The 17675-nt window shown below is 31.3% G+C and overlaps 1 protein-coding gene and 1 pseudogene across 2 annotated transcripts; one reads left to right on the top strand and one right to left on the bottom strand.

Annotated features, from left to right (window-relative positions):
- Positions 1 to 8583: 8583 nt before the first annotated feature.
- Positions 8584 to 12567, top strand: LOC114376699 (annotated as a pseudogene). The gene is made up of 4 exons (XR_003659012.1): positions 8584 to 8639; positions 9889 to 10440; positions 10640 to 10815; positions 11004 to 12567. The product of XR_003659012.1 is annotated as an uncharacterized LOC114376699 (transcript).
- Positions 12422 to 15878, bottom strand: LOC114376081 (NEDD8-conjugating enzyme Ubc12). Its single transcript, XM_028334000.1, has 6 exons — positions 15704 to 15878; positions 14671 to 14783; positions 13458 to 13566; positions 13132 to 13210; positions 12895 to 13011; positions 12422 to 12823 (listed from the first exon to the last, which is right to left on the bottom strand). The coding sequence occupies exons 2-6, from the start codon at positions 14777 to 14779 to the stop codon at positions 12686 to 12688; spliced, it is 552 nt and encodes a 183-aa protein (XP_028189801.1). The 5' UTR covers positions 14780 to 14783; positions 15704 to 15878; the 3' UTR covers positions 12422 to 12685.
- Positions 15879 to 17675: the final 1797 nt, after the last annotated feature.

Genomic DNA, 17675 nt, shown 5'->3' with positions numbered 1-17675 from the left:
GATTTCTTATGATTTGCGAGTCTGGGTATCATGTAAACATTTTTATTTTTTTTGTTGAGTTAGTTTGGCAATAAAAACTTGCTTGGTAGTACAAGTAGAGTAATAACACGACGGGTCAAAGTAAGTTGCTGCCCACATGCAAATTAAATTCGTTGTGTGATGAAATGGAGATAGTAGATAAAGTTGCACGGCAAAACCACCCCAAAATGGTTCCCAGAGATTATATATATAAAAGCATCTCCATCATTGCCAATTAGTTTCAATTAATATTGGAAAGCCCAGAAGTGCACGATCGCAAGACATTTTTATAAATGATATTTATATTTATGATCATCGACCATACGGAATAAGTATAAATTTGAATTCATAATAAATATAAAAATGTTCACACGTGAAATGAAGCACGTAAATACCTCCCCATAATTGCACACCAGTTCATACTATAGGGATAGCATTGACATGGTCCTACACCCGTGCCAAAGGTTCATGCATCCTGTTGGATGGATATAATTCTCTCCAACCGTATACTGTGAGTGATTAATAATGAAACGCAATCTTGATGAACAAATAACTCAAAATAATAGTAAAATAGTTGTCGTTAAAAGAATATCAATAACAATTATTTAAACAAAACTCATTTAAGATAGAATTGTCAAATCCATTGGTTATTTTGTAGTGAAAAGAAGTAAAATAAACCATAAAATATGATGAGATCTATGCTTTTAAATTTAAAACTTTGATTTCAATTACATCTCATTTCATTCCATTAGAGTCAAGAAAGGAAGGGTTGGGCATTGAATTATGCAAAGTTAAAATGTTAATAATAGGAATAGTAGGTATAGGCACACATGAACTAAGTAGAATAGAATGCGATGATTGGGAACATGCCCCGTTCTCCGGTAATTGGGTATTGGTCTGACGTGACGTTTAGTTGGAAGGGGCACAGATAAGGACAAACAATGAAATGAGAGGTGCGTGGGGCCCATCCAGTCGGCTCCACACGTGCGACACAAAAACCCATAATAAAGAGAGGAACAGCGTGGGTGGGACTGAAATGGTTGGAGGGGACCACCTTTGACGTGTCGAGTGGAGTGCACACCAGAATACGGTCCTTCTCTCTCTCGGAATCCCACGGCTCGGCGCGCCAATCTATTCTTTTCATGCTACGCTACACATTAGATTAGATTTCTCACTCACTTTCACTCAACTCAAGTTTTTAGGACTTGTTCAAACTTCAAAGCTTCCTTCCCTCTTAGTAACATTCTTCTCTTTTAAATATCACCACATAATAATTTAAAAGAATTAATTTATATTAATGAGATGTATTTATTTGTTTTTTTAATCTTTCATATAATAATTTTATAATTAAAATACTTGACTTTTAATAGTTATAAGATAGATTATTTTTTGGAAATTTTTTTTAAAAAACATGTAAATGAAAACAAAACAGTCGTACCAAATTATTTAAGTTTCAAAAATAATTATCTGTAAAATATTTTAACTGGTGAAAAGTTTTTATCAATAAAAATATTAAATGAAATGTTATTGGTGAAATATCGTAGTGTATCAGTCACCAACCAAATTGACAATCAACAATGTTAAACTAGAGAGTTTGAATTTTAGAATTAAAACTACAATTTTCTATATAACAAAAAATGTAATAAATGATTGAGATTACCGTTTGATATTTGTTATTGAAATTATTGAAAAAATTTCAAGCTCTGCATCAACTACAAATAATGTGTATATGGGTAGTTTAGAAGAAATATGAATAATCTATATTACAAAATTATTTTCTCATTTAGTTAATTTTCATTTTATTAAAAGATACTATTTTAATTAATCGAACAAAAAAATATGAATGAAGGATACGATTAAAGCTACTTGTTATAAATAGTACTACTACTCCAAGTTCCAACTATTCTTCAACTTCTCCCATTATAATTATTTATTTTCGGAATCTTGACTAAAAGTTAAATTTGTAATTCAAGAAACACGTAATATCCATGAAAGTGTTAATGATAATAAGAGAGATAAATAAAGATTGAAAAATGTTAATACATGTTTTAAGACATGGGATAAAGAATTAAAAATGAGTATCTTTTTAATAGAAAATATTATATTTAATATTATCAGTATAACTTCCCGTGTTTTTAATAAATATATTATTTAATATTTTAACTAATATTTTTAAAACAATAGTTACAAAACTCTTGAAAAATTATTAATAAAGTACCAAACTAAATAAATAAGAAGGCTACGGTTCAGGAATAAAAGTAAGACAGCGATAAAATAAGGAAAGGGAGCAAGACTTTGCACACGTGCACTAGGAAGGGACCGATGGGAACCACTGGCACGTGCCATCTCATCTGTTGAATTATATGCTAGATCCTTGTCTCACTTTATTTATTATTTAAAGTAATACATACAGTACATTTTAAGAAAACAATAAACTAATTAACTATATTAATTCTCAAAATAAAAAATATTTATTTAACCGGCATATTATGATTGCGTTATACAATTATAATTATATAATTACTAGTATATTTATTTTCTGAGGATATATTAAAAAAAGAAATTGATACTCTAAAAGAACACTCTTTGAAAAGTAAATAAAACTACAACTTTTCTTAATTACTACCAATAAAAGATATTTGTTCACTTCGTACTCGACTTTTTTTTTTTTTTTTGTAGAGCTTACTCTAATTATTTGTGTTGAATTTTGAATACCACAAATTCTAAAATATTCCATCATAATAAATATAAAATCACGTCAGCTACACCTTTTTTCTGTTTTGTTTTCAAGACGACAACGAGGTCTACAATAGCGGAGGAAAGCACGTGGGGCTGGGGGTCCATACAGATGGATTTTGATTGAGTCGTGAGCTCCATAAATTAGAGATCACAAATTTATTTTATTTTTTGTACTTCATTGGAAATAATACTTAATTTGTTACCTAAAAAAAATACTTCATTTGTATATTTTTTATGATATAATTATTATACTTAATGAATTTATGATTTATCTATCTTATTCTTATGTCATATACGTATAAAGATGATAAAATGGATCGATTTAACAACTCATACAAAATTAAGTTTAGTTGAACTCATTTTAAGTGTGAAGTGAAAATTTTAACTCTTGCATAATTGTTTAAAAATAAATGCAAGTAAAAGAAAAATATATCATAAAAGAGTAATTATGAGTTGGCTTATCAAATAAATAAAAAAGAGAAAATAACATAAGTCATCCAAACATAATAATAATAATAATAAGTAATAACCATTAATCAGCCTATTAAAAAAACTTATAAAAAATCTAAATGATTAAAGCATCACATACATCCACCAAGATCTTAAAAAATAAAAAATGTAAACTTTAAATATTTGAAACATCAAATACATCCATCAATTATTATAATTTTTCAAACTTATCTGAATGATATTATTTAAAAATCGACTATACTCGTTTTAGCTTTGTGATGGAAATAATATATAATTTTAATCCAAAAATTTCACTTGAAGCATTTTTCTTTGATAAAGCCAACTGTTCCGTTAGTTGATAAGGACATCTGTCTCTACGTCATTCCATATTAATGTATTTTGATGGTGATTTATAATGTAACTTCAGTAATTCTAATAAGACATTTTTATTTATTAATTCTTTAATGAATGTGTTTAAGGTATTAATTAACGGGATTCTTGAACAGAATCTTAAGAGTAAATTATACTCGTATTTTTTGTATTTTTTTAATTTATATTTGATATTTTTTTCTTTTTTAATTACTCTTATCCCTTTTTGTTAACCTTGTTAATTAATGTTAATTGAAATATGTAAGTAGATTAAATTATTCTAATAAATTTGTTATACTCGCATTTCTCGTATTTTTTCTCAAAATGCAACTAATACCATTTCTTTTTTTACAATACTTTTATCACATCCTGTGAATATCGTTAATTAAAATATGTGAGCAGACAAAATTCTCCTAACATCTTTCTTAAATACTCACTAACAAATTAACAATTGACCTTCTGAATGGAACTTTCTTAAAGAATAATAGTTTTTCCTTTAATATTTAACTCTTACTTCATTGTTACTAACACTTGAAGAAGATGTAACTCTTAATTGAGACATCATATTAAACACCCAACCAACAAAAATGAATATTTTAAAAAAAAAGAGTTAAAAACACTAAAATATGAAAAAAAAAATGACCATATTCAGTCAATAGGCATTGCTCGGAATGTGTTTAACAAAAACGCGACAACCAAACAACCCAACATCCATATAAAAAATTGAACTAAAAAAAGAAGAAGAAAAAGAAAGGGTGTGAATACATACGTACCAACAAGGTGGGTTCACGTCTAACAAAAAGTTGAGTTCACATCCAATTAAAGAAAAAAGAAAAAGAATGAAGAGTGTTAAAATATTTTCAAGTTGAAAATCGTGTCATGTCTTTTATGGAGTTAAGATGAAGAAGATAACGGTATTTTAGACATAAATTTTTATTAAAAATCATGTAACCAACATGTACTTACTTTCTGTTAAATTATTAAACGGTGTTTGTGTATAGGAGAGAAGGGATCAGTGTGTAATGTGAGTTAAACAATGAAAGAATTTTTTGTAAGGTGCAAAAAGGAGGCGTGTTAGGTGTAATTTTGAAAAAAAAAAACACATGGGGTACGAGTGTGAGAAAAAAAATGAAGATATTTTTGACATAAATTTTCATTAAAAGTCATGTGACTAACATATATCTACTGTTTGTTAAATCATTAAACAATGTTTAAATGAGGGGGAATCCGTGTGTAATATGAGCTAAATAGTTAAGAAATTTTTTTAAGAATACAAAAAGGAGAATTATCAGGTGTAATGTGAAAAAAAAAACACTGAAAGTAGAAATGTGAGTATAATTTACTCAAATGTTAAAAATATTGTAGATTTTTAGACAGTTTTTTTAATTTAACATTTAAGTTTTATTTTAGTAACTCATCTTGTAAAGATTGATATTTAAGGTCGTTGCTGATTATCGATATAAAATTCTAATTCGCATTAAAAAAATTACGCTGAAAAATGTTAAAGAAACTAAATTTAAGTTCTTTTTTTATGGAATGTAGTTACTAAAACTAAAAAGTCCCCTAAATTGAGGAAAAAGTTCTCTCATACAGTACTTTAGGCTTGACTCCTTAGGCCTTAACAGCAGTCTAGCCTATTTTTTGGGGCTTGTTATGCCTATACTTAAAAAACTGAAAGAAATCATCGGATTTTTGGACCCATTTGTTTATGCTCTTGCTATTTACACCCCTTTTTGCTGAGTACACCCCATACCTCCCAACTACCCACTATATTCTTTTCCAGAATTAAATATACATATTTCTGAGATATATCTCCATAACTATAATCTATAGCTCCAGAGATATACTTCTAGAATACATATGTTTTTTTTAATAAAATATCACTTAGGAATTAAGATGGTTAACCAGAAATACAAAAAAAAATCATTAACAAAATAAATAGTTATTTTATATCTATGTTTGTTAGTGTTACTTTTATCCTATCATTGGAGTTCTTTAAATCATATTTAAAATCTTATTTTCATTATATCTTTATTACTCTTTAAATCCTACTTTTAAATCATCTCCATCATATATTCATTATATGATATTGTGTTTTCATCAATGTTATATAATATTTTGCATTTTAATTCATGTGACACTAACTTCATTTATTATACACCTTAATTATATTTGACGATGATTTTTTTTTTTCTTTTAAGTGCATTCAATCATTTTCTAATCCAAATCTACGTCAACCATTCCAGCCTCGACAACTCTTAAACACTTTAGTTGAGGTATGATTTATTATTACCAAAAATATCTTTTTAGAACATCACATAACATTCCAGAAGTGTATCTCTAGAACTGTGCAGAAACAACGTTGATTATAACTTGAGCAGACCAATATAGAAGCTAGGCCACAAACATCACCCCCTCAGCCCCTGCAAGTTAAAATTACAATTACAATTCCTACAGATTTCCCATTAAATGATCACACCACCATAACAATAATTATGCCATGACCGAAAACAGCTTACAGTAAGATAACTATAGAAACTGTTAAGTATCCATCACCAAAATTCAATTATATTATTTTGGATAAACCAAAGGGATTATATTAATTGGTAACAGAGGTACCAAAAGTTACAACTTTGGATCAGACAAAAATTTGCAAGTAATAACATCCACCTTACAAAATAATTTAGAGATACATGATTGAACTCTTTATCCCACCACCAGTTATAGAAGAAAATCAAGAAATTGATAATAATGTATCCCACGTGCTAAAATGCCTTAACATATATGACCACTCCTAGTATATTATTACACGAATGATTCTAGAGCCAACGCACAACTTTTTTTTTTTCAATAAGCCAAATATATTTATAAAAAAAGCATCTGCACACAAGGAGTGATACAAAGCAAGAGTCTGATACACAACAAAAAGATAATGAATAGCTGCAACATACAGATTAAGCCACGCAGGGCCAGAAAAGAAAAGCGGCTGACCAAATATAAAACCAAAACACCTTGCATATTTGTATTTAGCCAATACACTACCAGTAGCACTACACATATGGAACACCGAAGTCATCTAATGGGTAAAAATTCATTAAGCATAGGTAAAGCCATATATTTTTTCTATGCTATGTTAGACACCACAAAAGAAGAAATTATAAAACTTCAGAGTGGAAAATTATGTTTTCTCGCATACCTGTCCCTACAAATGCGAGTGAGAGGAACCAAGGAACGCCGTCAACGGAACTATGGAACCACCGGAAAGAATAGCTGCGAAATAAGAGAGGAGATAACGACCCTAGACGAGGCCGGAAGAAGAGAAAAATGGGGGGTCTAACTAAGGGGTGTAGACAATAGAGGGGTTTAAAGAAGAAGAGAAAAGAGGGGTTCAAGAAAAAAAGGAGTATAATGGGTAATCAACAGGTAGAAAGCGGTATGGGGGTGTATATAGCAAGTGACTTTTTTTTATTGTCTTTTTTATTGTAAGGGTAAGAAGAATACTTCAAAAAGGTTTAGTTTGCTGAGAGTTTTTTTAATACCACTTGATGACCTCTTTATCACGGGTTGGTCCAAGCGCTATCACGACAAGAACAATAAAAAGAAAAATATTAATAAAAAATTAAATATTTGATAACAAATTAAAAATAAAAAGTTTTGAAGAAAAATGATATATTCTGTAATTTAATTACAACTTTTAATAAAAAATATTATTAATTCTTTAATTAATATCCTTAAAACATTCCTCAAAACGTGTCTAATAGTAAAACTAAAATTAAAACCTCCGGAGCATACGCTAACGTAGGTAAAACGTCCCACGTTTGCTTGGTGGGACCAATCGGATCGAATCCATAGCATCATTAAATCCACTTTGTCCCGAATAATACGATATATATATATATATATATATATATATATATATATATATATATATATATATATATATATATAGAACACACGCACATATTATTAATTTAATTTTGAAATTTTAATTTGATTATCTCACACAAAATATTTTTTAAAAGAAGAATTGATTTTTAAAAACATAACCAATATCAAAAGCTATACTAAGCACCGTATTGAAATTATCAAGTATATAATACTTATGAAAGACATGTCTACGTTGACCAATAAGTAGCAAGATACCGTGGCAGTACTTGCATGAGTCATGACGAAGACCAAGATGAAGGACCTGATATTATGAAAATGGTTATCGTTGAGACTTATCATTTTTAGCTACCCTCTCTCACAGTTATAGGGTTAGAGTTAGACACAGACACAATATTTTTGTGTTGGCCTTTCATTTGTTTGTTTGTTTATTTAGGATATTGTAAGAGTTGGTACTTAGTGTTAGTATGGTAAATAACAGCACGTTCATCGGAATTTTCATTTAGTTGAATTTGTTGATAGTAGTTTATTGCGTCAGATCCGCCATTGACACAGCTTCGGAGGCCTTTGTCTGATTTCCTCTTTCACTTGTCATGGGACTGAATCGAACTCCAAGACATAACCCTGTTCTTCCAACCAAATTTCCAATTCTCACTCACTCACATTCTCTTTCTCAAACCATGAAGTGAGTACTTTAACTTCTCTCTCTCATGCGCTGATGTTTGAAAAATCATTTTCGGTGAGCTGTTTATGTCAATTTACAAAGAAGGAAGAATATGAAGAAAAAGGGAAATGAGATAAATGGAAACGACTATGTATGATGTGGTTCGAGGATACTTTTATTCGGCACATTTATTCTTCCTTCTTTTTCGGATGAGTTCAAATCTACATAATCTTGGCTTTCAACTTTTATTTGATTCGGATAAGTATTGAATTGAAGTGTGTCCACAAGACTGGTTTCCACTTGGCAAAACAAATATATTTGCTTAATTCGAATTCATATCAATTAAGACTTAAACCTATGAGTGACAGTGGAATTTAGGGATCATTTTGTGTTCTACTGCCCCTGCTGTATTAATAACGTAAGATTGTTTTTATCCCTAGCTTTGGTTTCATAGGTTTATGGCGATAATTGATGATAATTACTCACAACCAAGGACCAAAAAGGCTGCATTGCTGTAATTTCTAACTCATGTATAGGTATTTTCTAACCTAGCTTCTTTTTCAGGACAATAACATGCTGATGGTTATGTGGTTCAGAACTTTGATAATATGCTCCTTTTGCAATTATGGATCTTCCTTGATTTGCATTAACTACATCGCCTCCTCTATAAACTTGACCATCTAACTTTTTGGATTTCTGAAATTCAGTTCTATATAAACAGTACAGTACTTTTTGTTTTTCAACTCAGATTTGATGCTGCTGTTTATATGATTAGAACTTAAAACTCTTCATGGATTATAGTGCAAATCCTATTTTTAGTAGACTAGGGAATTTTCCTATGGTAGTTTAAATCTATTTTTTCACTCCATTTATACATTATATAAAATCATTAGAGTAATGCTACACGCCTACAGCATCATGGAGTAAATATGACACAAACTTAATAAGGAAGAACCAGTTTTAAATCTTTTTCGTTGAGGTTCTTACACTTTGAGAAGTTATATTATAGCTGGAAATTTGTTCTCATCCTGCTACACTTAACATAGCTCGCTACACAGAATTTGATGCAAATTTAGCTTTGATTGAAGTGGAATTTCTTATAAATCTGCGACATTCAATTTTTGGATAAATATTCCTTGACAGATTTGTTTTGACCTAAAACACAATGCTTTGATTAAACTAGACTTTAAGGTAGAAACACCAATCTAATTGTTTTCTTCTCTTACAATTATTTTTTACTGTATCTAAAATAGGCATAGTTTTCCTTCATTTAAGGTTTTGAAAACCTGTTGCAATCTCAACAGTCACTAACACGTAGTTCTTAAATGGCACAAACAGATCTCTTATGAGATGCTCAAGGAAGCATTGGCAATGGCATGCATCATAATTCTTAACACTGTGCTCTAGTATCACAGAGTGTGCCATATAATGATTTAGAATACATAATTCTTAAAGGGCTTATTATATGTATGCATTTCGATTTCAAATTTTCATTAAGAAAGTTTTAATTATGTGAGTGTTAAGGAAAATGAGAGCCTAGATGCCTACAGTACATCAGTCTTCAATTCTGTGTGTTTCTTCTTCCTTTTTCTGCTTTCCTTTCCTTTTTTTTTTTCCTGTGCCTGAGCTGAAACAATGATATGCAGCTATGGCTTACTTATGGCTCATTCTTCATTTATAATTTTTTTCACAGAACAACACAGATCTTTGGTGTGTCTCTCTCGCTCATTCTTATAAACTTGCTGCTATTATGGAGCGTGCAGACGAAAACCTTCTTCATCTGTCTACAAAGAAGTTAGTGAAACATTTAATGCCGGACCATCTGATTTGGGTTACCTCACATTCATAAGGAACTTTGTTCAGGTATTATCATCTCCTCTAGTTGGTATACTTGTTATCAACTACGACCACCCGACAATTCTTGCTATGGGCACTTTCTGCTGGGCTTTATCTACAGCTGCTGTGGGCGTTTGCCACGATTTTCTGCAGGTTGCATTCTGGAGAGCAATAAATGGGTTTGGTTTGGCAATTGTGATTCCAGCACTCCAGTCTTTCATCGCTGATAGCTACAAGGATGGAGTGAGAGGAACTGGGTTTGGATTGCTGAGTCTCATTGGTAACTTGGGAGGCATAGGAGGTGGTGTTTTGGCTACTGTCATGGCTGGCCAACAGTTTTGGGGCATACAAGGATGGCGATGCCCCTTCATTTTGATGGCAACTTTGAGCGCATTAATTGGATTCCTTGTTTTACTATACGTTGTTGACTCAAGAAAAAGATTTCCCACCACTCCTGATGCTAGTGAGAGTTCAGACAGGTAATGGCATTTTACTTCTTATATCTCTCGTGTGGCATTTAGCACAAACTTTTAGTACTTCTTGAACTCTTAAGTGTCTCCTACAAATCTGTTATATTGTTTTCATCCTCATGAATAATAGTAACTGACTAATAACTGAATGCTTTATTATATCTCTTCAATTTGTAATTATTGGTAAATCACCTGCGTGTGTTAGCAGGGGTGACTCTATCTATAAAGGCAATGCTAGTGCAACATCAGTTTGGATGGACTCTTGGGCAGCCACGAAAGCTGTGATCAAAGTGAAAACATTTCAAATAATTGGCTTACAAGTCATTATTGGGTCTCTGCCGTGGACTGCCATGGTGTTCTTCACAATGTGGTTCGAACTGATTGGTGAGCATGAAGCCAAAACTTGTTTACATAAAGATGCTAATGCAACGTAGCAATTTGCAAAAATTGTATTTTTGTAACGGTTGTACTACAAATCAAGATCATTAATAGCCTCCTCAAATATCTTTTATGAGGCGTGATGCTTTTATCAACTTGCTCGACAATTGACATGATGAATTGATATTGTGCAGGTTTTGATAACAATACTTCAGCAACCCTCTTGAGTCTCTTTGCTATTGGATGTGCAATGGGGTCCTTCAGTGTTGGATCAATAGCTGATAAACTATCGCAAGTCTACCCTCATTCTGCTCGTACCATGTGCGCACAATTCAGTGCCTTTATGGGCATTCCATTTTCATGGTTTCTTCTTAGGTGATCCCTCCGCCAGTAAGTAGTTTTCCTACCTTTTCTGTCACCCTCTTTGTAATGGGTCTAACTACAAGCTGGAACGGTGCGGCTGCAAATGCTCCTATGTTTGCTGAGGTTGTCCCCGTAAAACACCGTACCATGATTTATGCATTTGATCGAGCTTTTGAAGGCTCGTTTTCTTCGATTGTGGCTCCTCTGGTCGGGATTCTTTCTGAGAAGGTGCTTGACTATAATTCAAAGTCTGTTGATCCCATCAAAGGATCTTCACCAGAGGCTCTTGCCTTGTCGAAGGGCCTTCTGTCCATGATGGCTGTTCCATTTGGTTTGTGTTGTTTATGCTATGCCCCTCTATATTACATATTTAGGCGGGACCGTGAAAATGCTAGAATGCTTGCCCTGAAAGAGGAGGAGATGATGTGAGAGACACATGTAAAAGGAGCCCTCTAGCTCTACTCTGTTTGTGAATTGGGTAATTGGAGTTTAAAGCTCCGAAAACACGTGATATCATCTTCCCCAGTACACACTAAACTTTTGAAACCAACTTCGAACAATGACCTCATTTGGTTTTTTATTTGAAGAATCCAGGTTAACCATGCAATCATGGTTCCGTCATGGCTAGGCTGCTTATTACCCGAGGATTGAACTCATTCTGACTTCTGAGCCATTTCTTGAGATGGCATATCTAACTGAATGGGTCGGAAATATCAGGATATTTAGGATAACGAAGCTCAGGCTCATACTGTTCTGTGGCGAGATCATTTTGTTTTCATACGATTATTGTACACTATAAAATACACAGGTAAATTTGCATGTTTGGTTCAAAACCTCAACTACACGGAACAACAGTGCTAATCAAGTATTTCTGAATAACTTCAATTTTTCGGCCGATGATTAAGGTCAATTAATCCCTACTAAAAAGCACACAACCCCTGTATTCAACCTTACCCTAACTGCATTCGGACAAAAAAATTTAAAATCCAAAATTTGAAGAATATTAAACACTTTCAACTTTATTCGTGCGTAGACTGTAAACATAATACGCTAGCATTGACAGCTGAAGTGGCTTTTATACGCCTGTGTCTCTAGAAACAAGTTCCCAATAACGGACCTAGCTAATTTGTTTTTGTTTCTAGGCTTCTCAGAGGTTAGAGTGAGAGGGAGAGGAGCCGGAAATGATCATAAAGTGCATGGAAGCATTGGACCCACCCAAAAATAATGCAAGGGAATCAAAACACCAACATTGACAGCTGAACTCATTTTTCTGCTTGGTCCACTTTAGAATTAAACGTTAACATTCAATTAAAGCACAGGTTACAAGAACATTCCACTTGTTTGGCTTTTAGACGCGCTTGGTGGTCTTAGGAACTTGGCCTGTCGCTCCACCAAGAAAAATAACATAACTGACAAAAGTAAAATCCAATTTTTTGATAAATTTTACAAACCAAGGGCCTTCACGCATTGATAACATATTTGAACAGGAACTTGAAGGTATCGTGCAAAAGGTCTAAATACAGCGTGGGAAAAAGGTTTGCCCCACATACCCTCCAGCCATTGCCCTCCTCACATTAGATTCAAACATCTTAGGGTTCTCTCTCAACACAGCAGCAGCATCATGATTCAGTGGATCCTCGTAATTTGGTTCCTGCACACCAAGTAGAAGAATATATTATTATCAAAATTCGAAAGAGGAAAAATTCAAAAAAAAAGTCATACCGTGAAGAGATGATACAAGCCATAGATGACAGTGTTTATATTAAGGACAGGTTTCCAATCTTCTCGTAAGATGTTGAGACAAACATTTCCTTCCAAGTCAATATTTGGATGATAGACCTTCATATACGAGATAATGCTACAAATAAATTTATGAAGATGAAACAGAACAAGAAAACAACACACTTACCAAAACTAAAGCACGAATTAGAGTAAAAAAGATAATCAAGACCATCCTACCTTTGTCTTGCATTTAACCTTTGGTGCTTCATGTGGATAGATGGGAGACACTTGAAAGGAAAACAAAAATGTGCCACCTCTGTAACAACAAAAATACATAGTGGAGACTAGTGAGCTTTTTCATAATTTTTTTTTTCATCTTGCAGGCATGGGTACAGATCTTACCAGATTGAGAATTTTATTTAGAATTTGAAAAATAAAAACAAACATAAGATGAAAAAAAATACATAGCAGCTTGAGTGCCTTCAACAAGAGTCAATTAAAGTTGGATCACAAAGTTGAAAATTGTATGCAGATAATAACATAGAAACTTCCTTACAACTTACAAGTAATATCCATCATCAGGTCGAATTGAAACTTCAAAGTTCATCAGGTCATCTTTGCCATTGGGGAATTGCATGGTACATGATTTTGGTAGATTCAGCTCGCTTATATCTAAAAGATGTAATACAACACAAAATAGGCATGCATTATACTCCTCTCTTATCTGCCTCATTTATTTACAAGTTCAATCTACATGTATTATAACATTTCCTTATTTGATATTATAACTTTAGTCAAAGAAAAGAACGTAAGTTATAGTTGGCTAAAAAGTAATAGGCAAGACTGTAGGTTCTAACTCACTCCGTAAGCCAGAATCAACAAGATGGTAGCACAAAAATCATTTTGCAAAACAAATCCGGACTTTACAACATGCTATGAGATGTGTGATATAAAGTATGAAGCAATTAGCCCATCAAAATTTCACTTCAGTTTTAGTTCAGAAACTAAATAACTAACTCTGGACAAAGATTTCTGCAGATTATGCTTTTGATTTTCAACCTATATCAATTCAGACTCCCTAGTAACTGAAAAAGCAAAGCAGAAGAAAATCTTATATTTGTTATGAAATAAATCCATTCATATAATCAAATTATGACTTCAGTCTTGTCCCCACCTCTCCCTCATCCCAAGACTAGGCCCCTGCAAAATTCCTGCTCATTCAACTTCAAGTTACACAAGCAGTTTCCACCTATGAAGCACAGACACCGGACATGACATGAACATGGACACTTCGACACGGCTAATGTCTAAAATATAAGACACATGAATACGGCATACACACGCAAACAGAGAGATTCTAATTAAATGAAATATGAGTAACATATCATAAAAATATCTAAATTGATGGTATACTCATCTTTTTAAACCAACTTTTATGTTTTTCAATTGTATTAATTATGCAAAGGTGATGTCTTAAGTGTTTAAGACAAAAAAAAAGTAATTTTTGAATCAAACACCTAATAAGAAATGTCGAACAAGTGTCCGGGTGTGTCGGTGTCAAAAACATGTTTGACAGCCGACACGACAACACTTCGAACAAGAGAGGTGTTCGTGGTTCATAGGTTTTTACATCATATATGGCTTAACATATTAGAATTGGACTTTTTATTTTCCTCTTGCCCTAGCCGTTTCCATTGTTTGAAACTTTAGAATGCTACACAAATTGGGCATAGTAAAACATAGAAAAGACACTCCATATAATAAAAAGAATAAAACCTTTGTGAAGACGCAACTCGCCGGCACTTTGCTTCTTAACGGGTGGTCCGCCACTCGCATTTTCTGCCAGTTCTCTCTGTTTTTCCTTTACTTTAAAAAGCTTAATCATAGTTCTACGAGAAGGATACCAGCTCCAGCATTAGATCACATATCACAGACTAAGAAATTATCATCCAAAACAGAAAAGCAAGCAAAGCATTTACATTAAATTAACAAAAATACTTTAGAAGTATATTTATCCAAACAGCAGTTTTCCCTAACAACCATATTTACAAGCTTAATAGTTGAACCAGCTACTTTACACACTTGACTTCACCCTTCTCTACCAATAATCAAATCCAAACATTTCGGAATTTTAAGTAGGAAACACCACCATATTTTTAGGATAGCAAATCCAAGGCAAAGAAGCAATAACATGGTCAATCATTCCAAGTAGGAAACACTATCATATTTTGTACATTTAACATAAGCTTAGCATACTGAGCTACTCATTTAGAATTCCTTATTTCCTTACAAATTCGAAGGATAGATAATCAAAGAGCACTGCGATCTAGTAAATCCACGCGGAGAAATCGAAACAATCGAGTTAGAGAGTTGTTTTAAAAAATACAGAATCCTATTCAATATCAATCAAAGGTATAGCTAAATCAGTAATTGCGGTGAGGCAATTGAAAAGAAGAAGAAAAAGGAGCGAAAAAACCTAACGCAAATTCGGAGGATAGATGATCAAAAGGTCGCATTGAAAAGTGAAAACGAAAACATTCTGGTCCATCAAAGAGCACTGTGATCTAGAAAATAGACGCGGAGAAAGCGAAACAATCGTGCTAGAGAGTTGTTTTACACAATACAGAATCCAATCCAATATCTCAATCAAAGGTATAGTTAAATCACTAATTGAAAAGAAGCGAGCGAAAAACCCTAACGCAAAGGGATCGTCGGGAAATCAGAGATAAAGGGAATAAAAGAAATAGAGAAAATAGTAGAAGTGGGAAATTATAGGGAAAATGAATCAGATTTGTGAGAAAGAAAGAACCTGGTTGAAAAGAAAGTGAGGAGAGGTTAAGGTTGAGGTTGGGGTTGGGGGTTTTCTCAGCTCAGCTCCAGGCTCTGCAAAATCTGAGTAGTAACCTTTTTAACTCTATTTTCTCTTTCGTCCATAGAAGCGTTTGGATTCTCTGCACCGAAAACCCTCTATAGCATCCCTACACAAAATTCATGGGCCACTAGATTTTAATGCATCTCACGGTTGATGAATTATAATAGGTTATCTCATGCATGTTTTCAGCTAACAAGTAAAAATAGTGACTCTAGAATATTATACTTTTTTATCTAAATTAAATTAATTTATTTAAATTGATTATATATGTTTAATAAATATATAACATTCCATTAGTCTATTTATAATAAAAATATAATATCAAATAAAATATATTTGTTATACTATTTAATAGCTATATATAATTAAACTTAAAAGATTTAATTTGCAAAACATATTTAAAAATATATTAACGCAATGTGTTTCTATTAGTTTATATTTTCAATTAGTATTTAGAAAATTTATTATAAATTAATTTAAATCTAATTATATAATTAAGAAAATCCATTTTAAATTATTATTATTCATAAAATATCTTTTTTAATTATTCTAATTCATACAAGTTCGACATATTTTTAATCCGTGAAAAATGAAAAAAAATATAAAAAAATTTACAACTCACCTATGTACCTTATTCAATTAACTTCGTTAAATCCCTTTAATATAAAACATTTTTAAATAATCAAATTAAAAAAGTAAGTAAACTTAAGCATGAATATCTATATAGTATATGTAATTAAACTTATTTTTTCCTTATTTATCATTAAATATAAAATATTTATCAAATCTCACAAATAAAATATAAAATATTCATCAAATTTCACAAATAAAATATATATATTGATTAAACATATGCCTTTTATATGAAAATACTTATTAAAAATATAAATAATGAGAAAAATATTATATTTTTTTGATAATTATGTTCAAACAAGATAAGATCATTGTGAACAATAAAATTTTTTTCTTCAAATACTTAACATAATTATATATCTAGACTTGACATATAATTAAACTGAAAAGTTGATTTAAATGTTTGGTGATATATATATATATATATATTAAATTGTGTAATAATTATTTTTATTTTAGATAGATTAATGGAATGTCATATATTTATTAAACATAATATAAAAAAAATTAGCTAAACTTAGTAAAAATAGTATATTTTACAAAGCACGATCAAATCCTACTATTCAGCATATGAAATGTAGCTCCTTGGCCGTGTGATGAATCCGAAGGTCCAGAAAACTGCTGAAGAAGTATTTAGTTGTAGAGAATCCAGACGCCCCAGAAAAGCCTCCATAATCATTATATGGACATATTTTTGCTGATGCATATCACATGTTTCTTTTTTTATTATTAATTTTTGGAAGAATATGTTGCTTTTTCTACACGCTATATTTTATCTTTATTTTAATCATTATTATCATGATCTTTTTTAAAATATTGAGTTTAATTTGTATAATATAATATGTAATATATAGTTTTATTAAAAAAATATATTGAGTTACTGTGTAAAAGATACTATAATCTAATTATAACTTCTCATACGTAATAAGTTTATGGATCTTTATAATAATTATTTAAAAAAAAACTTAAAAGATGTAGTACTTATCATAGTTTTCATCAATTGTGTAAAAAACATATACACAAAGCATAAAAACAAAGTTTTTACTTAAAAGATTTAAGCTAAATTTATATTATTAATTATTAATTTTTGTCAAAAAAATATTATTGATCATCTTTAACTTTGGTTTGTTTGGTATGAGAGAAAATAAGAGGAAAAAATATAATTAATGAAATATTTTTTCTACTTGATTAGAGAGAGAAAAAAAAAACTTAACATGCATGTAGGAATAAAAATTTAAATTCTTCCTTCTTTTCATTTTCTTTTCAATTCAAATTT

Source organism: Glycine soja, chromosome 11 (genome assembly GCF_004193775.1).
Source record: "Glycine soja cultivar W05 chromosome 11, ASM419377v2, whole genome shotgun sequence".
In the NCBI taxonomy this organism is placed as follows: domain Eukaryota; kingdom Viridiplantae; phylum Streptophyta; class Magnoliopsida; order Fabales; family Fabaceae; genus Glycine; species Glycine soja.
Note: the sequence above shows the minus strand (reverse complement) of the source record. Positions and strands in the feature narration are given on the sequence as shown.